This window comes from Drosophila elegans, unplaced genomic scaffold, assembly GCF_018152505.1.
Source record: "Drosophila elegans isolate 14027-0461.03 unplaced genomic scaffold, ASM1815250v1 contig_476, whole genome shotgun sequence".
Lineage (NCBI taxonomy): Eukaryota > Metazoa > Arthropoda > Insecta > Diptera > Drosophilidae > Drosophila > Drosophila elegans.
Window position 1 is genome coordinate 8294017 of NW_024545863.1, and position 26136 is coordinate 8320152.

The window sequence follows — 26136 nt, forward strand, 5'->3', positions numbered from 1 at the left end:
TCTGCGCCCCGCCACCGGTAAGACTGTTCCGAAATGTCCTCTTTCAGAACCCATAACTCTGAACTCTGAACTCACATCAGCTTGGCTCTGGCACGCACTGATATCACTTGAATCATATGCCACACTCACGTACTTGCTTCGCTTTCATCAACAAATTGCTTTTCAGTTTTTCATCTTTTATTTTCGCACCGAGCTGGCCGCACAAACCTTTTCGCATAAACACAAATTGCCCCACAGGCGGTCGAGTATTTTTGTGTGTACTTGGGACCACAAACATTATAATATAGGGGCTGAAAAGTTTCAAGTGTCTGAAGGCCTGCGGGCCACGACAATAAACACAAAACACACTTCGCCGTTTTGGCCACAAGTGTTTGACATTGTTGACATGGCCCGAACAGCCAGTCCCCTTTCCCGCATTTTAACATCCGATTGATTTCTGCCGTTTTGTGCCGCACAAAAGATTCTTGGAAATATAATAGCTATATGTGCTGCTATGCAATTTCCACTCGCTGGCCATTGTCCTTAAATGTCCTTGCTACGTGCACCTGTTGCCATCAGCTCGATTTTACCCTCATGCCCATAAGCCGTTCGTTTTTATGTTTCCTTTGTGGTGCTTATTTTAATTAAAGTTTAGTTTAAGCCACCTTAATAGCCTTGTTTTTTAATGAAACTTTAGCTTTCACTTAGACCGACTCTCTCTGTCCGCTCTTCAACTATACGCATCCTTTTATACCACACACTCACGACACTTTCGTAAAAGCAAATGCTACTTTTGCAATATTATGGTCTATTAAACTCATTACTCCGACAGTTCTGTAAGTGAAGTCTAATATAAGGCAGGAGAGTTCCTGAAATGCAAATTTACTAATCGTTACAAACCAGCTGACATATGAAATTTGAAATGAGTTCTTCCCTCACTTCAGTACATTACATTACGACCGTGTAATGTTTTTTACGATTTTTACCATCTTTCACTGTGAAAATGCACATTCGAAGTGACCACATTGCTCATACGCCACATAGGCGGAGCTTAGTAACTCAATAAGTCAAAATTTTTAAGTGAAAAAGGTTTAAAGTGAAAACTTTGGAATAGTTAGTCCACAGAATTTGATTTGCTAAGTTAAATAAACGGACAAGCATATCTACTAAATGCCTTATTTTATGTTTGTGAGACGCTTTAAATTACTGTATGCCTTAATGTTTAATGTCTATGCACTATACATATCAGAAATCCTTATGAATGCTCAAAATTAAAAACACTCTAGCTAATTAACCGAAAGCCAATCAAATCAACTCTACTTTGTGTTTTTTTGTTTAATGTTTTTTGGCGTGCCGCGGATCGAAGGAGCCGAAAAGCAGCACCCTGAATTTCTCGTCGTTCAAATCAAGCTTCACTTCCAATGTTAATTTCCTGAAGAGAAGGTAAAGACCTTAAAAATGGAAGTGCCCCCGGGCGGGGCCCAGTTGAACGAAACTAATTTGAAATTTCATATGTTCGTCTATTTCTCTCTCTCTCTCCCTCTGTGTGTGTTTCTTCTCCGGCGGTATTTTGTGCCGCCCCATTTGTTTGTATCTCATCCTACCCCATTCGATTGCGCTGCACCATTTAACCTGTCTACTTGTCTGACGGTTGGGAAACCACCGAACCAATCGATCAACCAAACGAATACCCCGTACACCACTCTCGAACACACAACCACACCACACCACAACACACCACACCACACAACTACTAACAGATTCAGCTCGGGAGACTTGTCTTCCGAGGTAGACGATGTCGATCCGAACAGCCTGCCGCCGGCGGCCCGTCCCATCCAGGATCAGCCGACGAAGCCGCCGGTCGCCGGCGGACCGCCGAGCATGCCGCCACCGCCGGCTCCCGGCCAACCGGCCGGAGCTGCTCCGGAGCTGTCGCTGAGCTTTGGCGCCGGCAAGGGGCCTGCGACCGCGGCCCCCGCACCACCCCGGGGTGTCAGTGCGCCGACCAGTCCGGCCAAGTCGCGTGAAAGCCTGCTGCAGCGGGTGCAGAGCTTGACCGGCGCTGCCCGGGATCAGGGAGCCTCCATTTTGGGTATGCTTGGCAGGCAGACTACACTCAGAAAAAATTACAAGTCACCCAGTGTCATGACATCCTTGGACATAGCATTGTAGCTAAACCTATTTGTTTTTATCTCATTCATAACATATATGAACTACCTATAACCATAAAAAAAAAGTTGAGAAAACATAAATCTTTGAACAATCCTATATCTGTTGATCACTTTAGAAAATATATTTTATTAGTAAATTAGCCTGGTAAATGCTTGTTTTTTAGTCCATTGCATACCTTTAGTAATATTATCCTAATTTTAGAAGGCTTTTTAAGAAGTTGTAAAGGTTGTGCGTATTAAAGCAATCGTATCCATTTATAAACGAAAAACCAATGAACCAAAAACTAACTTCAAATAATATAGGTTTTATAAAGAGTTATTAAAACCGCATAGTTATATATTCATAAAGAATGCATAGCCAATAAAAAGGACTCGTGGAGTCGTTTTTTTTTCTGAGTGTAGGAACTGCTAAATGGTCTCTGGGCAAGGAATGACATTTAACCCACAACAGGAGCTGCGGTTCAGAGCGCCACACAACGGGCACCGGCCTTCACCAAGGACAAGTACTTCACGCTGCTGGTTTTGGATGACCAGAACACGGACTGGTCCAAGTACTTCCGGGGCAGGCGATTGCACGGAGACTTCGACATCCGAGTGGAGCAGGCCGAGTTTAGGGCAAGTGCCTTTACCTTCCCATTTCTCAACCTATAATAGGGCTAATTACTGTGAGTCCTTTGCAGGACATTACGGTGGTCTCCAGTGCCGACACTGGACCGGTTGTCACCATGGCTGCTTATCGCAGTGGCACTCGGGTAAGTTATCTAATGCACTGGCAAAATAATGGAGCCTAGTTTCGAATTCCCAAAAACTAAGTCATTCAACTTTTAGGCCAGCACAAGAGTAATGCAAAACAGATAAATTATTTAGTAATCATTTAACAACAGTTATACATTTTTCAAAATAAGAATACTGAAACTGAATACTGAATACTGTAATCGTTTTTCGCAGTGTGCTCACCTGGGTTGTTTGCACTTAATTAGTGCAATTACAGTGACCAGTAGTCGTAGATCCAACATCTCAGACGGCGGTTAGATTGTTCACCAGTGCTCTGCAAAGTAATTGGAGATTTCAAAAGCGACTGGCCCAAGGACGTGGGTGGATGTCCATCTATATATTGGTGGCGCCCAATAAACACTAAAGAACTAGCTGGTTTATCGGCAGCTTTTGTCCCTTTTCCCGTATTTGCGCAGCTCGACACTCTAGCGCTCTATTTCCATTTGTTTATTTGAAGTCGTTTTGTGGACTTTACGATGCTGCTGCTATTGCAATTGCGTGTTCCAGTTGCAATAAAAACACTTGTAGCTGGGCGAAAATACAAATGCAAATGCCCACTATGACACACTTGTGTCTGTCAGGAAATTAGACGCCAGCTGTATTACGTGTTGAAGTGTTCTTAAACACAAAAAATATGTATTTTATTTTACTCAAGTGAAATGTGTGTTGGTTTTCGTCTAATAAACCTGTAGTGCTTGGTTTCAAAAATTATTTAGCTAGTGGTATTATATTATAATAAATTGGTCAAATCTTAACATTTCATGGGCTAGCAATTTAAAATTTTATTGTTCACAACGAATGGATCCCAAAAGTATGCTACTAAAACATGTATTAGGTATTTTTAGCTACTAGGCGACAGATGGCGCCAGTTTATTATAAGTTCGATTAAAGGGACTGTGAAACTAAGATAAATTTAAAGTTGGGAAAGGTCATAAAATAATAAAATAATTCCGACTCCAGAAAATATCTTAATTTTATTATTTTTATGTATTTTTCGTTTTTAAAAATTACAAAAAAGTATTTCCAGCGTTTGTTATTCTAGAAGCTAGGTAAATTTTCGCTTTATCAATTATTCTTACATTTTTTTTGGAATATCGCACCAAAACAGGTGGCGCGTTCCTTTCGGCCGGACTTTGTCCTGATTCGCCAGCCGCCACGCGACGGATCCAGCGACTTCCGCTCCACGATCTTGGGCTTAAAGTACGGCGGAGTGCCCAGCATCAACTCACTGCACTCGATCTACCAGTTTCAGGTAAGTGGTGGACACCTTGATTTGTTGGATGCCGACTCAAATGGATTTCTTCTGCTTTCATGATTGTGAAGGACAAGCCCTGGGTCTTCTCGCATCTGCTGCAACTGCAACGGCGCCTCGGACGCGATGGCTTCCCGCTGATCGAACAGACCTTCTTCCCCAATCCACGCGATTTGGTAAGTGTACACGGTATAAACATTATAAGCTAGACACTAATTAAGTAGCTGCTACAGAGCCGGTTACAAGTTCGAAAGCATCAATTAATAAATAACACATTAGCCATAACGTACGTATTAAAGCTCTGGACAGAGAGAAACGGGAACATAACAAGGGAGCGGAGTGGGGGATTAAAGTCTGGGTGCTTTATGGATTGCTCAGGCACTTTTTGTACAGCTGCGTGCGTCGCCAGCGGCATCGGGAAATCACTCCATTGGCCGTCTGCACTTTGTGCGGCATGCAGGCGCTGTAGTCCGTCTCGCATTTTCCAAAGGGCGACCACTTGCACTCGTCCGCATGAGGGTGGAACTTAAAGCATCGTGCCCCGAAGCAGGGAACAACCTGGCAGAAACCACAATACATTCAAATTCAAAATTGGCTGGTTTTACGCTTGACTTACTGCGCAACTAGTGGCCTTGGCATAGCCGCCGCTGAAGCCGTGGCGCTCCGTGATGGTCATCTTGGTGTACTCCTTGTAGTAGCTGCAAATGGTCAGCGTCGGCATCCTGCCCGCCACGATATAGACCTTGCCGAGGTCCAGCTTGATCCCGCACATCCCGTCATCGCGGGGCGTGGCCAGGCGACCATCGCGCAGCATTCGTCGCGCCTCGGGAGTTGCCTAAAATACAAAATATTTTAATTGCAATTAATTTTTTGACTTGGGTACCATCATTTTAAAATGATTAAAAAATAGGTCATTTGGTTTATATTTACTTTTCAGAAAGTAATAAGTTTCTCCTTAACTTTCTAATAACAAATCACTTAAATTTATATTTTCGCTCCTTTTTTTTACAGTAATTAATTTTGACCTGAGTAAGGCTTACATTTTAATACAGAAACTTGTTATTAACTTTTTTTTTCAAACAGAAGAATATTAAATTACTATCATATTGTGCTCCATTGAAAAATACAACTTTTAAGCCCCTACTTTATTTTGGTGTATCACATATTTTCAGAAGCGTTTTGTTTTCAATTACATATAATTTAAACGTGCCATGAAATGCACCATGAGAATTAATACGTGCCTAGATGTAGAACGATTTTAACTAGATTTTTAGAAAATAGTAAGCAACTCAAGTCGTGTTTAATAACAATTTATTTTTGAACGTTTTGCAAGGCTAACTAATTTAACTTGATTCTGTATCATAAACGAAGCAATTTCAATATTCAGTAACAGTTCACAAGCAATCCGTTTGCAAAGTATTTGAAGGGATGTTGCTTACCTTGTAGGTGCGCTTGATGTGAACTTTGTAGGTGGTCTTGCCCGGCTCTATGGTGTCTGATTTGCGGAGGACTCGCAGTTGCACAACTGTCAAGGAAGCGTTGGCATTTATTTATTGAATTCTCCGGTGGGTGAGCTCCTACTTACCGTAGTCCGCCTGGGAGAAGTGCGTCTGTGGGTGAGCGGGCATGCAACTGCAGGCGTCCGCTGGGCGCCCGTAAAACGCGAGAACGGCGGCCAGGACGAGTGTCAATAAACCCAAATGCTTTCTAAAATCCATGGCTGCACGGGTTTGCGAACAGATAAAATGGCTTTATGTCGCCGCCAGTGAGTCCCCCAAGATTACTGTAAGAGAAGCGGAAAATGAGGAAAATTGAGATTGCTTTTGACGTTCACGACAATGATTTAATGGGAAAACGCATATAATGGCTTTTGTGGTGAAGGTCACTGATAGAGTTTAATTATGTCTATCTTATTTATGTCATTCGCCTTATCAATGGAGGCCAGGCAGGCAGCCTTCCATCAATCGAGCCATCAATCCACTGCTCAATTATGCATTTAATACATTACACATACGCCCTGTGTGTCAGCAATTAATCGCGCCTTCTGTCACAAAAACACGCACGCACAAGCTGGGATCATCAAGAGCATTATGGGCAAAGCACTTGACTGGCATTCCCATCCATCTTTATTCTACTTAGATTGGATTGGGCTGAGCCTCAAGCCATATTTTTCTTTCATCAATATTTTATTTCAGACTTACGCAAAGACGATTCAGCAGTCAATTTAGAAGGCATAAATCGCACAAAAGTAGTTCAATTGCCGGGCATTTCAATTGAAAATTGTTTATGGGAAATTCATAGAAAACTTGAGACGCACAAAACGAAATCCATTACAAAACCGATGCTATACCGCATATCGATGCGATACCACACGATAGATGCACAACAAACGCGCACACTATATGCCCACAGACATGCATGTATATTAAAGCAAAAATATTGTATAATATCGAGAGTGGAAAAGGCAAGGCAATCAGCTGCAGCTCCCGATTCAGCGTTGTTGTCGAACTGATCGCCGCAGATAGTCAGGTCCCATATAGACAGACCTATGGCCATATGCACACCAGCGCCTATCTATCCCGATTTCCCGCCCTCGCGGCTCCCGATTCCGGCTCCACGAAGTCCACAACCCGGCAGCTACGCAGCCCGGCAATGTGGCAATTAAATTGGAATAAAAATTGAATTAAAAGCATTTTGCGGAAAAGCCACTGGAAAACACACGCACCCTGTGGGCGCGGCGAAACGATGGGAAACCGATGGGCAGACCTGCATGCGTGAATCGTTGGGAGGGTGAATTACCGGGTGGCGGGGTCGCGAGCTATTGATTGAATGCAAGCCATCAGGCAGGAGTAATGCATCAAACTATTTATTAAGTGGCAGCCCAAGTGGCGGCCAGACAAGCAGACGCGCTCACTAATGGGTTAAACTGGAACACACACAGGCTAAAAATCAGTCAAAAGAGATATCACATTTTGGAAATCAAGAACTGAAAGATTTGATGACCTCTTTCATAAAAATGTTTTTAATTATTAAGCTTTTCTTTTTTGGATGGTGTTTCTTGATTTTTTTTAGTTAGTTAGTTAGCTAAAATTGTAAAAAAAGAAAACAATTAAGCAAAAAAAACTGACACGGAATATTGCTGACATTGAATCTTTGATGACAACACAAAGAGCACACCTGAAACTATTTTCATAACTCTTTGCATGATATTAAATAAATATAAATGCAAACGCAGATCAAAATTTGACTTATTTTTATAATATATATTTTTTTGAATTGCTTAATTGTATATTTTTTTGCCATTTGCTTGTAAACGGATACTTGTTAAAAGCAAAGTTTTTTCCCCAAGTGATTTATATAGCTATTCTCGCCAGCGCACCATTTAATATAATTAATTGAAACTTCATTAATTAAAATATTTCATCTTATTAAAGTGGTTCTAGTAAGAGAGTTTTTCCCAGAGCGTCAAGAAATATGTATATATAGAGGGTGGGAAACATAGTGACTGTGTCGCAATGTCATGGGAGAATTTTTAGTAGACGGAAAGCGCAGCATGTCTGGCTGACTTTTCTTTCCCTGACGCTGTGACACTTTGCCCGGCAATTAACGGCGCGGATTTGTTTAACAAACAGGCCGACAACACCGTACTAGCAAGAGTATTGGGGAAAAACAAAACACAAACAAACAGCCGGCCAAGGAGCAACAAAAAGTGGCACACACACTCCGAAAACGTCATCGGCGTTTAGCAGATAAATCAACTTGAGAGCCAATTGGCAGCAAGAAAAGCGTTTTAGAGGCGATGCAAATTCGCACGATTTCATTGGGACTCCTTTTCCCCCACAGGCATACACATGTCGCTTTATTTATATATGCACCCATGTCTGAATGCACAATTAGCGTGGCCATATATCACATCACGCAGGCATAGTTTAAAGCTGCAGCAAAGGCCTGTCCACGGAGTTTTGGATCGGTGTTTCTCGTTTTTGTTTTCCGTTCGGTCGGAAAATGCTCCCCGTGTTTGTTGACAAGCTTAACACATGTCAATTAAATGTTATATATTATGGCACACGGCGGCCACTCACACACACCCGGACGTGTGCCGCATTTGACGTCACTTCGCGCCTCGTCTAATTGACACACTTGTTGGCCGCTGCCGCTCTTGTCTGCTCCGAAGTTCCTGTGTCGTCACCATCATCGATGTTGACATTTGACACTGGTTTCCATTTCGAGTGGCTGCAATCCACTTATGCGGGCCAACAAAAAAAAACATCAAGAATTTCAAAAGATATTAACTCAAATATTGGATCGAGTTCAATTGGTATTGATTTCCACTGTGCCCCCGGGCCACTTAAAGAATGTCGGCCACAACAAAATGGGCAATTATTATTGACAAACATGGAATTTTTTAGTGGAACAGAATTGGTACATAATTCAATTAAAAATTTCTAAAATGCGCATAAGAAATACTTGATATATCGACACTAAAGAATTTTAGAAGTCCTAAACAAAAACTGGAGAGTGAATAAATAGAGGAAAATGGTTGTAGTTTAATTAATAATTTGATTTTCTGCATTAAAGATAATTTTTATTTAATGTTGCTACGAAAAATATACTTTATAGACATCCAAATAGCTAAACTTAAATTCCCATAATAATATTCATTGCTTACAATTTGTATACTTGAATTCCCATTACAGCTTCGTAAATGTTAAGTCATGCCTATAAGCATAGCCCATTTGGTATTATGCAAATTTTATGATTAACACTTGCCCAGACAAGCAGACAGAGAGATTTCCCAGGTGAATTGAAAGGGATTTGCTAAGGTCAGACATGAAAAAAAGTAGAGCCCAAAAATAAAAATAAATAAAAAAGAAGTACACAAAAAGGATTTTCTGGCTTGCAAGCTGAAGCGCTTTCGGTTTGGTCTGCCTTTTTTTTTTTTTTTGGGTTGACCGACGACGGTTGAAAACTGCGCCAAAATGGCTCAGCAGCAAAAGCCACATAATTAATGCGATTTTGGTGGCTGCTGGGTGCTTTCAAAAATTTGGGATGGCCTATGCAAGTTATTTATAGAGAGAGGTTTTTGGTTTATGAGCACTTAATTGGGGCCATTAGTAGAGGGTAATGGGTGTGGATATGGACCCACAAAACTATTGACAGCCAGCAGTACTCCACAAAACAATAGGCCAAATGCATCGACATAAAACCTATTTATAACTTTCGGATCTTACGCCTATATTGCAGCGCACGTTCTCCAATTTACGATGCCTGATATTTTGCGCTTCGAAAGAGCCATAAAAATGTGTCTTATAGGAACTGCTCGGATCGTTTTTCCATGGATCTGTGGATATGCATATTTAATTAGCGTATTGTGTTTAATGGGATCACTTCATAACACTTTACTCAGTCTTAGATAACAAAGATTTTTCTGAATTACACCTACTTGTAAAAGCGATCCACTGCTGTTAATTCGTATGCAAATTGTCACAGATTTACAAACGTGCCCTACGGCTATATATATAAACGTCTATTAAAGATATAAGATAATAGTGCACAGTGTGAAGTTTACATAAGATTTATTGTATTAACATTTTAAACTTCTTATTGCTGATATAACATGTAGAGTGTTTTCGTTCCATTTAGTATTTAGTATTTACGAGTTGTTTAATTTAGAACGTCAAATCTGGAAACTTTTGCACTTAGGTTAAATAGTTTTACTGAACAATTTTTAGTTTCATTTAAATTTAAAAAAAACGATAAACTTGATATATAATTTTATCTACTGAGTAACCAAAATTCTGATCGAATGTCATTGTTCTGGCTCGCTTTTATTCAGCGGTCATTTACTTTTCGATACTGCTTTTTGTGGCAATTCGTTTATGTTTGTTTGTTATTGCTGATTGACTTTCTAAACAGTCGGGAATGGGTTTGCTATGGGATCAAACTGCGCAGTACTGCGCGGTATTGGAATTTGATTTTTGCAGTATTCGCACAACATTACAACAAGATGATGTCGCATTCTTGGGACGATGGAGATAACAAATTATCAGCAAAATCCCTGAACACAAGATATCTTTTAATTAAATTAAACAAATGTTTGCCTTGCAACCGGGAAAACAAATTCAAATGGGGAACCCAAAAGCCTCGAAGTCTCTGCATTTCTGCCAATTTTCATAACGATGCTGGAAAACTTTCTTTGGCCAGCGGCATTCAGTTGGATACATTTTCCTTTGTCGGCAGCCTTTGCAACAATGAGGGAAAATTGAAGGAGAAATATCAAAGTCACGATCGGGCAATGGGCAATGCCATAATCAGCATGATCAATGCGGCCCAAACAAAGGGGCCACAGTGTTTTTTGATTAATGCCGCAGCTTGATCCCTGACCTGCAATGTTTGCTGTGCGGCGAGATTGGCAAATCCAAATGCATTTCCAACTCGGCGGCGATAGAGATCCAGCTATTGGCATTTACAAGCACTTAGCGACACCTGACAAAGCCCGTGGCATGGTACATAATTAAGCCCCGGAATCCGAGACTGATAAGAACCACTCGTCGTAATGCTGCTTCTAATTGAATCGCCAGCTGCCAAGAGCTGCTGCTGATGATGATGAGATGCAATGGCTACCCGGTTGACAGCTCTATTCAGGTGTGACGAAACCCCGTCTGGCAGACAACTATGCTCGGAATTTTTATTGCCTTGCGCCTCATTAACCCATGCACAAGTATGCCAGCGATTCTGACATCATTGCGCCGAAAATAAGTCTTACGCAGCTCCTCTCATTTGGCCACTCGATGCAGTGGTGAAAACAAACAAAAATTGCAATCCCAAATTCGTCACGTTCTTTGGGATTTCGCTTTAAGCCCAAAATTAAAAAGCGAAACAGTAACGGCACAAATTGCTTAACTTATGACACAAATTGTCTGGCGGCGAAAGGCGGTGGCTGACGTCGGCTCAACCAAATAAACAAACACTTCGCCCAGGATGCGTAACGAAAATTCAATTAAAAATGCAAATGCGTCGGCGGGGGGAAAACAAGAGTCCTGCACATCTGGAGAATCCAAAGGTCTGCGGCTGGTCTGTGGACTCACATTGCATGGGCTGGGCCATAAAAATATAAATCTTTAATGAGCAAAACCCAAAGCATGTGGATATGGGGCCGCTAAATAAACATATGCATGTTTGCAAATAATATTGTTGTGGGGGGACTGGAATACAATGGACTACAGTGTGTGTGGCCTCGCTCTACGTTATCAATAAGCTAAATTTGCATAAAAATCAATAAACTGCTCAAACAACCCAGTTCAATTAAATATTAAAGCGATTTTCTGTGACAATACCGAATCGCCTTTCGTCAAGTTGGGTGATTTATTTCAGCATAACAAGCTTCATTCATGCCGGGTGACAGATCTTGTTAAAGACATTAAGAAAAGGACCAGAAAAGCGGCAGGCAATCTGACAAATTGACGGCCTCTGGCCCACACACAAATGGAGGAACTCTGGGGCCAGAAATCATTGTCAATAAATTGCCGCCTGACTCGTGAAATTTACGCAATAAACAGGAGAAAAATGTTATTAATGGAAAGGCATACCAAATGCTCTTTGTCACGGTGTCGCTGGTTGCAGCATTTCTTCTTAATTGTACAATAATATTTAATTGCAAGATTTGCACAAGAAAATTATTAATGGGCCCGGGATGAGCCGAATGTGGGTGTGTCGACCGAAAAAGTCAGGCAAGTGTGAAGGCATAAACAATCCCAACCCAATGTATCTGTATCGGCAGCCTTATAAGTCGAAATGTCTGCCAGACTTTTTTGGGGGCTTAAAAGCATGCGCCAAATAAGGGAAACCGAATGATGTGCGAGGGAAAAGTCACAATCGCTGGTTATGACAATTTTATTTGCCTGGCTTTGTGGCTTTTATTGTTTTGCGGGCTATGTTCAATGCGAAATCTTAGTAGAGCAGCCACCACATTGATCGAATTCACATTCTCGGAATTGTTGAAATGGGTAACCTATATATAAAGAAATTAACATATCGATTTCAACATGTATAATTTGCTGTATTCCATTTACAAAGCCTTATAGGGGGTATTAATATTTCTGGTAATGCACACCCTACACAGACACATGATTTAGATGTATTATATGTCCTTCATTCGCTTCTCAATAAATTCATGACAAATTGCCTGTGCTAAAAAAACCGCTGGAAATAAGGTTGTTGATTATATAAAACATGAAACTCTGTTTACAGCATTATTAACTTTTACAAAAGGCATGCAAAATACAGGGAAATAACAAAAATTAATATTTTATTAGGACTCATCTTAGTTCTCAGTCATAGAAAGGCCTTTATTCAAGTAAATTTATGAAAATTAATTTATTGCTGTGCAGCCTACTAACCCGGTTTTCTCATCCCCAATAAGCTGTTGCCATATGGCCATAAATGCAATGGGAAAGCAAACAATAAATTCAATACTAAAATTAGCACACTTTAACAGTTAAGTTTAACTACGATAACAACACCACATTGTTATCTGCCAGATGAAGTCAAAATAAATGTCAGCATAGCATTACGCCGAACATTTCCCAGAAAAGCAGAAAGCCAATACAAATGCAAACTCATTTAAATGGCGCACAAACAACGAACAGTCAACAGTAAAGCCAAAGTCAAATGAAGGAAAAATTATGAATATCCAGGCGAAACAATGTGAGTTGCCGTGACAAGAGAACACAATGCAAGAGAAAGGGGAATGGAAAAGCACTTCAAAAATGCATTTCCACGCATTTCCCTCGGGCAGCTTGTTTCCCCTCGAGATTCGCTTGTACATTTTTATGGGTTTTATGTGGTAGCCGTCGAATCATTTAATGTGTTTTCATATTTTTAGACATTAAATGGCCAATGCCAAAACACACATTACGTATGCGTAATATGGAAATACCTACAGCACACACACGCACACGCGTTACTTTCCTTGACATCCAACAAATTTGTTGCTTATACATCACTGATATGGCAGGGCTTTACGATCAGACGACATTGCACAACGACTTGTATATTCTTTAATGGCTGCAGTTTGTTTACAAATTGGCGACATTAAAAACTATTAAGACAAATCGAAAGGCCAGAAGAAAACTCGGGCTGCTCCAAAAGAGCAAGGGAGGCAGGCAAATAAAAACAAATTATAAATAAACGCAAATAAATAGAGGGATCTACGGCAGTGTGAGTGAGCGTTTGGGTGGAAAACTGTGTCGCTGTGTCAACGTCGCCACATTTCCCAGCGCGCGTTTTAAATAGCCCGAAAAACGCGTCTGTATCGCGCGTTTTGCATACCTTCAATTTGAGTCTTCTAAATGCCAAACAACTCTAACACTAAAACAAAGTTGAGTTGACTTGACTCTGTAACTTAGCCTTTGGGCAACATGTTTTATGGAAAATATAAATTAATTAATTATAAATTAAAAATATTATAAATAGAAATTATTTTTATTTTTATTTAATTAAAATTTTAAAAAATACAAAAAAAGGTATAACACTTTAGCCTTTGAGGTTTTAATTTTTTGATAAGAAAGTTGCATGTTAGGTAACTATGAATATGGCTTGCTAATTTTTTTAAGCCTTTTGAAAGTGAGGTAAAGCTAAAAACATTTGTTTTGTGGTCTTTAAATAAGCCCAAGAAAATGAAATTTAAATTCAATTTGGCCTTTTCAACATTTGACACAACACGGAAATTAATGGAATTAATTAACATTTTAAACTTATGTCATTTACAAGTAAAAAAAAAGCAACACAAACCTTTTATATGTTTAACTTCCAGCAGCAACCTATTTAGTGGGGATAATTTGCACTTCTGTAGCTTGAACACTTAAACTCAATGGCACAAAAATAGGGAAAAACTGGGCAATGTATTTTCACCGGCACTCGCACTCGTCTCGACTCGACTCGACTGCACTTGATACTATATATTCCCGATCTCGCGATTTCTCCGCCGTCGACTTTGTGGCGTTCTAGCTCGTTGGGCTTGCGGTTCTGCACTGGATCGCCAAGTCAACCGATTCGTCTGTTTTCTTAACCGCACGAAGGCCCCAAGCCCGAACAGCGAGCAAATCTCACTCAAGTTGTTCGGGAAGTGAGAGATCGGATCGGATCGACTGAGTCAAAATAGTTTGAGTGTTTCTCGCGGCGGTCGGACGATCAAAAGCACCATAAATTCCCCGTAAATGAGTGGAAAGTGAGTGGAGGAGAGTCGATTGCATTTTTTGTTGCATTATTTTACCTTGGCAGCTTTATTAATTGCGTGCAGGGGCCTGGTTTATGCTGCCGGCCATTGGCAACATACAACATACTCATAGATACTTGGCGCCACTTTTAGTACGAAAAAGAGAAAAGTTTATTAGGATGCAGCGCCACACGAAACCGCAGAAAATAGCGCATCTGTCAGGTCGCAAATCAACTAATAATTTAGCTATGTAAAGTCGCCGGCGATCCGACTTCCACTTCCTATGGCCATGTGGCGCACACACGTGCTGCCTCTCCGGTCATGCTTCATACTTCATGCTCCACCTACAGCACGTTGCCATAATCTGCATTCCCGACCCGCAAACGCCACCGCACTAGATCTATGAAGCCAATCACGGAGAGAAAAAATGTCAATCAAGTCATTAAAAAAGAACAAGTAATAAAGTAAAATACATTTTTCTTATATTTGAATTATTGATAGATAGCTTATAAAATAAAATATCTAAATTGTTCACAAATTACTATCATACGTTATAGCATACGACTCTTATCCTGAGTTTAAAAATTTAATTTAATTTGAAAAATATTAATATTATTATTAATATTATTAAAAACACAACAAATAGTGTGTTTTTTTTCTACCAGACCCGTTCCATTTACACTTACGAATGATTTAATCGAATCGCTTTGCACAAATGTTTATTTTAATTCTTTTTAAATGTATATATTATATTTTTATTGGCTAAATAAAACACTGATTTCAAAATAAAATCGATTTCGAGTGTAACGTTTGAAAGTGAAAACCGGAACAGGCCTGTCTAACTTGTTGGGTTTTGCTGTGCAATTTCTTAAATAATAGTTTTTAAATATATCCAGTAAGTTCATGGCCCTATTACAGTGGTAATTGACCATGTAAGGCCTATACTTGTGGATTTCTTTTTTTCGAGGTGCACTCGTATATCGCTCAATCAAACAAATGCCACCAGTTCCCGTTCCCGCATCAGGGCACGGGCACTACGCTACGGATGCGTCACAGTGCATATTTAAAGTTCGCTGATATAACCGAAGAGCAGGCCTCAGACAGTGGGCACTCAAGCGGAATACGTAGCAGCTTCCAAGAATGCCCGCAATGTGGGGGTGTGACGTCTCATTCTGGGACTAGAGTCTTCTATAGTATCCATAGTCTCGAACCCACATCCATAGCAGATATTCATTGAGAGATTTCTCGCACTCTGTTTGGCTTTTCTGTCAGCACGACTGTCTCTCATCGGCGGCAATTGCGACAATTCTTCGCGCTTCGTCATTGTTGTTTTGGTTTTCCTTTCTGTTTTATTTTGATTTACGAGAGTTCACCCTCTCCCAATGCACTGCATTAAGCCCATGTGTTTAATTGTGATTTATCAACAGTTTAAATATGATGATCAACAAGGGTAATCGCCTGTCGATTTACATATAGAAATGTAGTAAGCATGAGCAATGCTGTAAAATTAATAAAATGCGAATTAGTCAAATATTTGCGGGCAGGGCTTTGTAGCTTTTGCATATTTGCATACGCCATTAATAACGGCAGGGCATTTTCAATAAATACACTCTGCCTGACTAACGATGGAGGATTCTGGGAAATGGCCAGGCAAATCAAAGCAAATTTCCATGGCCAGATTCGAAATCGGAACTTAAGCAAAAACAACCAATCAATTTGGCACTTATCCAATGAATTAATAAGCGGACGTTCGATTGTGGTTTTTTCTTGATTTCCGCATCAAATAAAATGGCAAAGTGAAAGAGCTCGAGTGCCATCGTCGGCGTATTGTAATTTATAGAATTCGAATCAGACAGCTAAATGCGTATTGTGATTGCCTCGGCATCTTTATTCATCACACGGAAAGAAAGAGTTACTGCAAATAATTTAAATTTAATAAACTAAGTTTATTTATTAAAAGTCCCTTTAGTTTATAACAAGTTAAATGTATTAATCATTAATTATCTAAAAATCTTTGTTTAAGTAAAACAAAATTCTCTCTATATTTCGAGATTAATGAGCTTCAAATCTTCATATATTTCACCATGCCAACGGGCATTTACACGTGTTATTTAATATTAGTTACATATACTATAAGTTTTTAAAAAATATCCTTGTACTCAAACGATAGAAAATCCTACAGGTTCTTTAAAACTATTAATGGCACTCTGCTTTCGTGTAAATATTTATAATTTTTCTTTGTAAATCTAAAGCTAATCGTACATTTTCCTCTGTGCACTTGCAGTTCCAATTCACGAAGTTCCCCAGCGTGCTGAAGGCTGGACATTGCCATGGCGGCGTGGCCACCGCTCGTCTGGAGAACCAGAGCGCCCTGCAAGATGCCGCCGGATTGGTGAGCGGTGCCGGTAACGACTCGCATTGTTACTGTACCATTGAGCCCTATATCGATGCCAAGTTCAGCGTGCACATCCAGAAGATTGGCAACAACTACAAGGCGTTTATGTAAGTGACCGCAAACAGCACAAGCCGCAGACGGCTCAAAAGCCACAATGCGGATGGGTCGAGTGGTCTGACCTTGGTGGCGACTGCAACTGTCAGCAGACAAAAGCGACCGCCCTGCAATTGGCAATTATCGGACCAAGTGCAGCGGCAAGAGTTCATTGTTTGCCGGCCGAAAAGCGGCAACGGGTTCAAAGATCTCTCGCCCCTCAATCCGTGTGTGGCAACGCATTATCTACGCTTTTTTAGCCGCTTAATTTATTATGCCATGCTTACCCGTTTTCACTCTTTAATAGGCGCAAATCCATCACCGGCAATTGGAAGACCAATCAAGGATCGGCCATGCTGGAGCAAATCACTTTAACCGAGAAGTACAAAAGCTGGGTGGATGAGGTAAGTCATCGAATCGAAGCCATGGTACACTACATAAAACTGGGTGTAAATGTTAGGCAACCTAACCGACTTTGGGTGTTCACTACATAAACAAAAATGGGGGAGTTTTATTGGCTTAATGGCTTAATTTTACATTTTGAAAATTTTTCTTTAAGTCATTTAACTATTTAAATGCCAAATAAAATACTTTAAGCAAGTTAAAAATAAGTTTCTGTACAAAAATTAATAGAGTAAATAAAGTTCACTAACTTTTAAAATAATTTTCTCCAGAGCTAAGTTACTATATACGATCAGATAATATTAATTGTAATAATCGAAAAATAAAATTGTAACCAGCATACATATTTAAAAATCAAATTTGGCAACTGCCCTTTTTGCCATATATTTATTTTTATATCCATTTTTAAACGTAAAGAAATCACTATTTGGAGCATTTGAAGGCAAACCCGCTGACTTTGCCGTTTTAAGCATCGAGTTCTGAGCCAAGACATGGAAATCTGGACCCAAGCTGCTTAGCTCGGTCTAGCCAGTTGAGTTCAGTTCACATTTATCAAATTTGGCCAATCAATATGGCTAAGGAAAATCGCTTTAAATTATTTGCGGCGTTTTGGGTGCACAAAATTTGATTTCGGCTGCTTTCCGATTTTCCCTGAGGGGGTGGCAAAAGGAGAACCAGCATACATACATAGATACATAAACCAGGCACCAGAAATCGTACTCGATTGACGTCAGACGACGGCCGCGTTCGCATTGCCTTTAAGCGGCGGCACAACTTTAATTAGAGCTCATGCATATGCAAATCGAAAAACAGTTAAACGGATTTAGCCGCCAATGAGCGATGTGGTAACGGGAGTTTCAGCGTTCAAACAAATTTTTCAGTCGGGCGCCTCATAATTGAAATGAGGTGCAAGCATTTGGATACATGGGAAACCCATCAGATTTGGCATTCTATCAATGCGAACGCTCCATGGCTGGCTCAACTCGATTTCCTTTGACTCGCGGCTGACTCACCCAGTGCCACTGTATATGTGCATTAATTAATTGCCTTTTACTGGCGCAAATATTCCTCATTCATTAGATAAGCCGGCTGCAGTTTTTAGTTACATGCGGAGAAAAGTATTTTGAAATTTAAAATTAATTTTTCATAACCACTGCGGGGAAATCAATGAATTTAAAATGTTTGGTAAACGAAATGTATTGTTTATAGTTTGTTTTGTGTACAAAAAACCATGGCCAAAATAAAGTAAAACAATGCTGAAAATATTTTCAAAAAATCAGCATATCTGATAGTTTTTAGGCTATAGAAATCAACTTAGTATTTATATAGGTTTTCCAATTGTTTTTCCAAGTGCAATAATAAGTGGGTGGGCCTATGACGACGTGAGTGCGATTCTGGGCAAGTCGGAATCAGCATCAGCATTAGCGTTAGCGTTAGCTTTAATCAAAACAAACTGTGTAATTAAAACCGGCACTGGAAACCGGCGGAAGCCCACTCAGAAATGTTTGAGCCGACTCCCGTCTCACTGCGCTTTTGCAATAGAAAACACATTTTAGGGTCATGACTCAATCGCGATTCTAATCGCAATGCCGCTCGTATCACTTTCAGATATCGGAGCTGTTTGGCGGCATGGAAGTGTGTGGTCTGTCCGTGGTGGTGGCCAAAGATGGACGCGAGTACATCATCAGCGCCTGCGACAGCACATTTGCCCTGATCGGAGACACCCAGGAGGATGACCGCCGCCAGATCGCCGATCTGGTATCTGGACGCATGCAGGTTAGTCTTCAATGTGAAAATTTCAACTTACGTCGCTTAAACATTAGAATAAATTTAATTATTAAAAAAGTAATACTGATTAGCAAGTTTATAGTTATAAAATTCGCACTGAAATAATTTTTGTAACTTTTTAGAGATATAAAAAATAAATTGCTTAAATTAACTTTATTTACTATATTCAATTTTCAATAAACTATTTAATTATAATTCATTTGAATTGTGTTCCAACTATTTTATTATTCTTAATTGCGTTCGCAAGTGTTGATCAAATTTTCTAATTAATTTTTCAATGTATTTAATCCCATTTGCCTCCTTTCAGAATGTGTGCCGTCCTAGCATGGCGCAAACGGGACCCGGCAAGTTGCCCTCCCGCTCGTCGGTGTCCTCGCGGGCTGAGAGTCCCACGGACGAGGGCATGGCCCCCACACCGCCGCTCCCGGCCGGACCACGACCAGCGCCCATGGGCGGACCACCACCCATTCCGGAGCGCACCTCGCCGGCGGTCGGCTCCATCGGGCGCCTGAGCAGCCGCAGCAGCATCTCGGAGCTGCCGGAGGAGCCCTCCTCCTCGGGACCCAGCACGGTGGGCGGGGTGCGCCGCGACTCGCAGTCCTCGCAGGCCTCGACCATCTCCTCCTCGGTGTCGCGGGTGGGCCAGCGGCCGCCCCAGACCCAGAGCTCCGTGGTGGAGGACGCCGAGGACACCATGAAGAACCTGAGGAAGACCTTCGCGGGGATCTTTGGCGATATGTAGGAAATCGCTAACAAGAAGCGCGGCAGAACGGCCAGCGAGACGAGCGGCGGCAGCGGGCCGGGCAGTGTGCCCAGCAGCGCGGGACCGGGGAGCGGGAGCGGGAGCGGCAGCGGCAGCGGATTCACTGGCTCCTTCCTCGGCAAGCAGTTCTCGTTCGCCGGCAAGGGCGATGGCGTGGGCGTGATCTCGACACAGCCCACACAGCGGCCCAACGAAGAGCCACCAGCGGTTCCATCGGCGGCGGCCAGCTCAGCCGCCCGGCCGGACAGCAGCGTTTCGATTAGCGGTACAACAAATACGGATACGGATAGAGCGGGCGCCGGCTACCAGCCGGTGACCAACTATGAGCAGCAGGAACGGGTCAACCCATTCGACAAGGAGCCGCCCAACAAGTCGGTGCAAGGCAGTGCGGCCAGCATACACACCTCCTCGTCCTCATCGATGTCGACCTCATCGATCTCGTCGCGGATCAATCGCAATGGCAACGCCATCAAGTCGCCGCCCCCGCCGGCGGGTCCGCCGCCGCCACCTCCCACCAATGTGGCGGCTGTGGGCGGCAGCAATGCCAACAGCTCCAGCGGCTACAGGAACAGCTTCAGCAGTTCCCTGAGCAAGGACAAGACCAGCTACGGCAACTATGGCAGCACCACCTCGGTGGAGACCATCACGCGCATGGATACGCTAACCACGAACACAGGAGCCACGGCTACGGAGGCTGGCGAGGCCAGTGGTGTGACGGCCATCACCAATATCAGCAGCATAAGCAGTGCAGGAGCAGGAGCAGGAGGAGGAGGGATTGGTCCTGCCATGGGAACCATCACCACATCGGTGACCACCAACGACTGGAGGTCGGCCATTGGCATGCGATCGGCCAGTGTGTACAGCGCACCGGCGGCAGTGACCACTGTCCTGCCCGGAGACACCTCCGGCTACGATTCCAACTCGATTGCCTCGCAGGGCGGCGAGGAGCTGAACAATCCCAGCGATCTGCCCTCGTACACCCGACCCTCGTATTCGCGATCCGAGAGCAATGGTAATTATCTAGCCGTGGGCGTACTGCTGGTCAGCCTCACCCTGCGCAAGACCTAGGGCTCCCTATAACTTTCCTATAAATCATGTCATTTAATCTCATTATCGTACTAATCAGCTACACCCCCATATATATAGAGACCAACTAAATGTAATCGATTAAACATTAACCCCTAGCCACGTAGGCAGTCGTGTCAAAGTGTTAGCCAAACGAGAAAAGTAGGAGTCGTGTGCTGTTTAGCCTAACTGTTTTTGATTTTCCTAGCCAAGCTCAGTGAGTAAGCCAAATATTACGTATACGACTTGTGGGCCGCCCCAGTGTTTGTAAGTCTCACTGATGCTAAAAAACAAAACAAAAACGCTTGCCTGCACACACACACACACAAACACACACACAGAACACAAACAACAGGAACCATCGTACAGTTCACACTCCTTAGAGTGCACCGCAAACCTGAGTTCAGTTCTCGCTTTTTGGGCACGCATCGAGAAACAAGAGATACCCCAGATACAATCCAGAATAACAAGCCAAAACACCACAAGAGTAATCAAAGCTTTTAGAAAATACAAAATTCGTTGGTAATGTTAATGCAACCCTTTTCAGTTTTAGAGTGCGTGTGTGTGTGCGTATTGCAGTAAATGCAGAGTTATCAAAAGATGAGCCATAGAAAACAGTTGTCAACTAGTCCGAAAGTCGCTTAAGAATCAGAAGCATTCGAAATGTTCATTGTCATTCACTCACATATGGATAATGCTTGTTTTGGTAACGCTCATTTTGCTCATCCTCCATCACCAAAAGTCAAGAATCAAATATACCAAAGGCGATCGTTAATTTGACTACAAAATAATAAGAAACAGAAATAAAATGCAAAATTCAAACAAAATAATAAAAAAGTAACAAATGAATTTTCTAAATAGGAAATTTCCTAAATTACTATTTATTTTAAACTGTATTGACCATATTTATTTTTGCCATTTACTTTGTTTGGTCGAGTCATTTTTAATAAGTAACTATAGGCTTACAGCTTACTCTTTCGATCGCCTCTTGTATAGATAGAAATAAAGCTTGATTGGCTCACGTAGTGCTAACGATAAGTGCTAAGAACTGCACCCACGCCAAATTGATGTGCACTTGTCGCCTAACCCAAAGATTTGTAACTAATGTATGCTTCCAATTCTTGCAGCTTCCAAGCACTCGGATCTGGATGTCATTTTCGGAGACACCAAGACCACGCCAGCCTCCTATGGAAATGGCAAATACACCCGGGCTGCAGGCTCCATTTCAGATGCTGACATGATTTTCGGAGGACCACCTTCCAACTACAAGAGCGATCGCTTCGGGGCCTCCAAAAGCATGAGCATGAGCTCCAGCGGAATGGGTTCCGGAAACGGATCGGGAAGCTATAAGATCTACGAGGGCATCCAGAATGCCGCATTCAGCGACTTCAGCGACTCGGGCAGTATGAGCAGCATTGGGTCGCATACCAAACGCTGGAGTGCCAGCAAGGAGGACGACGAAGAACTGGACTTGAAGTGAATCCAAAAGAAATTCCAAAGCAAAACTATCACCCTTATTCATACAAACACACAAGCAAACTACAGAAATCTATCTATTTTCTGCCTCTGAAGTTTCCTGGTTTCATGGGAAAAACACTAAGCATATACTCACTCACTTAAAACATAATCATTTGGTTACTATCGTTTCAACTGTCAACTTTCTTGATCGAAACACTTTCCTTTCATTTGCCATAAGACCATAAGAAAAAAACGGCAAGGAAGCAGCAGAAATTGCTATGTAGACACTGTAGAACACTACTAATACTTAATTATAACCACCAATGCAACAACAATAATGCAAAACCCTTTAGATATGTGCAATGAAATGTCGCCGATGACTTGACTGGTTTTGCAGCATGATAAAACGAAAAGAACGAGGAACCTATTTAATTACCATACATAAAAACATTTTGATGCATTTTCCAAAGCTAAAAATTATATATTAAATATATTATTGAGACAAATATTGAATTATATAGCGACATATTAAACCAATTGAGAGTTGACGACATAAAAAGTATTCGCAAGCGTATATTACATGTTAACCTGCTAATAAATCAATGGGAAATTTTTAAAGAAATCGAATATTAATGAATTTGTTATATACCAACATGAGACACATATGAAATCCTAAAAACTACATAAAATAAAAGACAATATGCGCAAAGTAAAACAAACAACCAAACGTTTAATACTAATATATCGCGATCTAATTATAATGGATAAATCGGTTAACGAACTATATGTATTCGAAAATTACTATGAGCAAATGTTACAAACGAAACACAAAAGTACACAAGAACAGAAGCTACTCACACACAAAGTAAATGTTTATTACCACAAATATTATGATTATTATTATGATGTATTAGCAGTTAATGTTTACAAACAAAACAAGCCGGCATCCGGGCTTTGAAAGACGTGAAAAGATTGGAAGTACCAAGCACGACAAGCAATGTTAATCTAGGCTGAACCAACTTGACAACAATAACGAACCAAGCATATTCGGAAATCTAGCGATCCCATGCGATCCACATAAATTTACACGGTTTAGTCGGTACACGAAGGTCGAGGCATGAACAGATAGAGGCGATGATTTTGAGTAATATTTAGATAATATACGAAAATAAATATTTATAAATGTTGCAAGCGTCAACAACGAAGTCATATTATACATTCAAGATATAAACAATAGCTTCAATTGTTTAAGACTATGATTTAGCGTCAAATGTTTGATACATGTTTTTTGTTACGCACATGTTTAAGCATTATTTAGAGCAATAGACAATTTTACATATGTTATATATGATATAGTAGTTACGTGTTCGACTTGACATCATTTTAATTGGGTTGTAAACTTTTCTCTTTTATCAACTAATTGCATTAGAAAATTTTAAACACTGTTATATGCAGAGGAATATAGCAGGAGAATACTGGAAACTTGTTAATTTACCAACTCTCTTCGATTTTAGTAGAATCTACATTTGGGAATACTACAAATATTTTAATCTAAACAAATTTACAACTATACAAGAATATCGAATAACTATTGTTTTTGGTTAGGGCCAACGCCTGTTTACTCATTCTATATCATCCTACCATCTATATACAAATATATATAAAATATGTATGTAATTATAAGTGAATCTTTGGCTACAAGTACTTTTTCGTAATCGTAAACATCATCATTTTAATCGAACTGGCACATATTCACGGAATGTTTTATAAACATATATTTATAACGACAAATGTAGAACAGAAAGTACATAAATACAGGCATTGCTCGAGGAATTCGACGAACATACAAATAACATGGCACTAGACCCACAACTCACTCACCCCATAAAAATATCGTACATCAAGTGAACAGAAAGTGCTGAAAGCATAAATTGAAATTCAAGCGTAATACTCAAGCATAAAGCATATAACTTACACGACTTCTTATCTGTTGCAAAATATACCAAATAAATACTCGTATTATTGTGAAAGTATAGCAAGAAATATGTACTTATATGTTGTCTGTAATTGATTCACCCTCCCCCTGAAATTCCCCATATCCCCAAAAAAAAAGCGAAAAGAGCCGGGGGTATACCAACGCAATTGATACTCACAAATTTACTGCAAATCTATATATATACTATTATTATTCCAATGAACAGCGGCAACTGCAATGGCTAAGAAAAACAAAATCCAAAACCAAAGTAACAATAAATGAGTTGATGATTGATACAAAAGCAAAGACACAAATTGTTTTCCACTACCACGCACAATTTCGCGTGCGTCTACCTGCGGAATTGAGTTGGCATTGACAGTAGCGAATCCTTCGGGCGGAAAAACGTCTGCTGCATTTTCAGGCTAATGACACCAGGAAAAACACTCTCGCTGGCGATCCGCTTTTCCAGTGCAACGAGGCCTGCAGTCTAATCTGCTCGCCTACCTGCCAAACCGAAATATCGTCCCATAAAAAGCAGGCACTTCACAGGGCCCAGACTAGTCATCATTCGCATTACTTCCGACACAGACCGAAAGACAAGCACGCGATCTTCGAGATGCCACAACCAGGCTGGGATTATATCATCATCACTGTCGCGGCTCTGATCTGCTTCCCAGTTCTTGCCATGACAGCCAGTTATCAGCTTCAAAACTACGACCTGGATATGGATAATGCGGATGTACCCAACTCCACCGAATTGGAGTTCAGTGGAGGAATAACTGCCCTGGAAAGACCACTTTCTTGGTTGCGAAATGCCAACAGCATGTTCGGCAGTCCCGCTGGCCATGTGGTCATCCAGGTGGCCAAGGAGCTGCTGCATCGTTCAGCCGGAAACAGTCAAGTGGGTTAAACATATATCAGAAATGGAAAATAATTTGTATTTAAATTAGATATTTAATGCAACATTTAATTCATTACTTCTACCTTAGGTCCTTAGCTTAAATCTCACCAATCTGCTGGTCATCATACTGCTAAAGGTTCTTATCTTCTCAGCTGGAATGCTGGGAGCAGGACACTGGAGTGGCTATGGCTATGGCCATGGTCGCTCCGCTGGCCGCAGCGATACCAACTTGGGCCTGGGCTTGACTTCTGGTGATGACTATCTGATTACTGGGTTTTTGGCCGCCCAGGGATCCGGCAGGGATGAGTGCCTCTATGCAGCTTCCTGTGCCTGTCCCACAGCAGCCTATGAGTATGCGAAGGCAGGACGTGCTCTTTTGGGCGCCATCGAAGTTTTCAAGGGGTAAGGTTTCACCTTTTTAACTCTCAAAATATATATATAAGTAAAGCCAGTTTTGTTTGTTCCTTATTTTATTCTTACATTTTTGTTTTAACAAACCAAATACTAATGAAGCTCAAAGAATGTATTCTCATTTATATTCATTAGTTTTAATGTATATTACAATTTAATAATCAGTAAGCTCAATCAGATCAGAGATCTGTGGTAAGCTCAATCAATTTTTAATTAGTAGGTGCTTGTCTTTTATAAATTACAAAACGTTATATTTTACTTCTGACTACCCTGCCTTCATATCTTTGAAATTTTATTTGAATTTACGTTTCAAAATAAGCTTACAAATTAGCCAGTAAAAATAAGACTTTTAATTGTATTATTCATAGTGTGCCGCTGGAGAAACCACGCTACAACGATCTCATCGTTCTGATGGAGCGTGCCGCCTACGATGGCTTTCGAGGAGTGGCCTGCAACACCACCCAGACTTGTGACGGATTGCTTTAAAGTTTCC

At 41.1% G+C, this 26136-nt stretch overlaps 3 protein-coding genes across 3 annotated transcripts; 2 read left to right on the forward strand and 1 right to left on the reverse strand.

Annotated features, from left to right (window-relative positions):
• LOC108140527 (synapsin) lies at positions 1–24391 on the forward strand. The gene is made up of 12 exons (XM_017263336.1): positions 1–17; positions 1346–1422; positions 1740–2071; positions 2602–2765; positions 2831–2902; positions 4033–4176; positions 4248–4352; positions 16677–16894; positions 17188–17284; positions 18891–19058; positions 19378–20845; positions 22026–24391. Exons 3-11 carry the CDS (start codon positions 1861–1863, stop codon positions 19810–19812), a joined length of 1614 nt encoding a protein of 537 aa, XP_017118825.2. The 5' UTR covers positions 1–17; positions 1346–1422; positions 1740–1860; the 3' UTR covers positions 19813–20845; positions 22026–24391.
• Positions 3893–14221, reverse strand: LOC108140528 (tissue inhibitor of metalloproteinase). Its single transcript, XM_017263337.2, has 5 exons — positions 13969–14221; positions 5762–5959; positions 5616–5701; positions 4793–5011; positions 3893–4734 (listed from the first exon to the last, which is right to left on the reverse strand). The coding sequence occupies exons 2-5, from the start codon at positions 5892–5894 to the stop codon at positions 4540–4542; spliced, it is 633 nt and encodes a 210-aa protein (XP_017118826.1). The 5' UTR covers positions 5895–5959; positions 13969–14221; the 3' UTR covers positions 3893–4539.
• Positions 24392–24714: 323 nt separating the features above from the next.
• On the forward strand, positions 24715–26132 carry LOC108140530. The gene is made up of 3 exons (XM_017263339.2): positions 24715–25232; positions 25321–25634; positions 26012–26132. Exons 1-3 carry the CDS (start codon positions 24948–24950, stop codon positions 26127–26129), a joined length of 717 nt encoding a protein of 238 aa, XP_017118828.1. The 5' UTR covers positions 24715–24947; the 3' UTR covers positions 26130–26132.
• The last annotated feature ends 4 nt before the right edge of the window (positions 26133–26136 follow it).

Coding starts and splice junctions, on each gene's coding strand:
- LOC108140527 (XM_017263336.1), top strand. CDS start 1,861: ATGCCGCCACCGCCGGCTCCCGGCCAACCGGCCGGAGCTGCTCCGGAG. Junction 2,072..2,601: donor TCAGGGAGCCTCCATTTTGG/GTATGCTTGGCA, acceptor AACCCACAACAG/GAGCTGCGGTTCAGAGCGCC. Junction 2,766..2,830: donor TGGAGCAGGCCGAGTTTAGG/GCAAGTGCCTTT, acceptor AGTCCTTTGCAG/GACATTACGGTGGTCTCCAG.
- LOC108140528 (XM_017263337.2), bottom strand. CDS start 5,894: ATGGATTTTAGAAAGCATTTGGGTTTATTGACACTCGTCCTGGCCGCC. Junction 5,012..5,615: donor ACATCAAGCGCACCTACAAG/GTAAGCAACATC, acceptor TTTGTATTTTAG/GCAACTCCCGAGGCGCGACG. Junction 4,735..4,792: donor CCAAGGCCACTAGTTGCGCA/GTAAGTCAAGCG, acceptor GGTTTCTGCCAG/GTTGTTCCCTGCTTCGGGGC.
- LOC108140530 (XM_017263339.2), top strand. CDS start 24,948: ATGCCACAACCAGGCTGGGATTATATCATCATCACTGTCGCGGCTCTG. Junction 25,233..25,320: donor GTTCAGCCGGAAACAGTCAA/GTGGGTTAAACA, acceptor CTTCTACCTTAG/GTCCTTAGCTTAAATCTCAC. Junction 25,635..26,011: donor GCCATCGAAGTTTTCAAGGG/GTAAGGTTTCAC, acceptor TATTATTCATAG/TGTGCCGCTGGAGAAACCAC.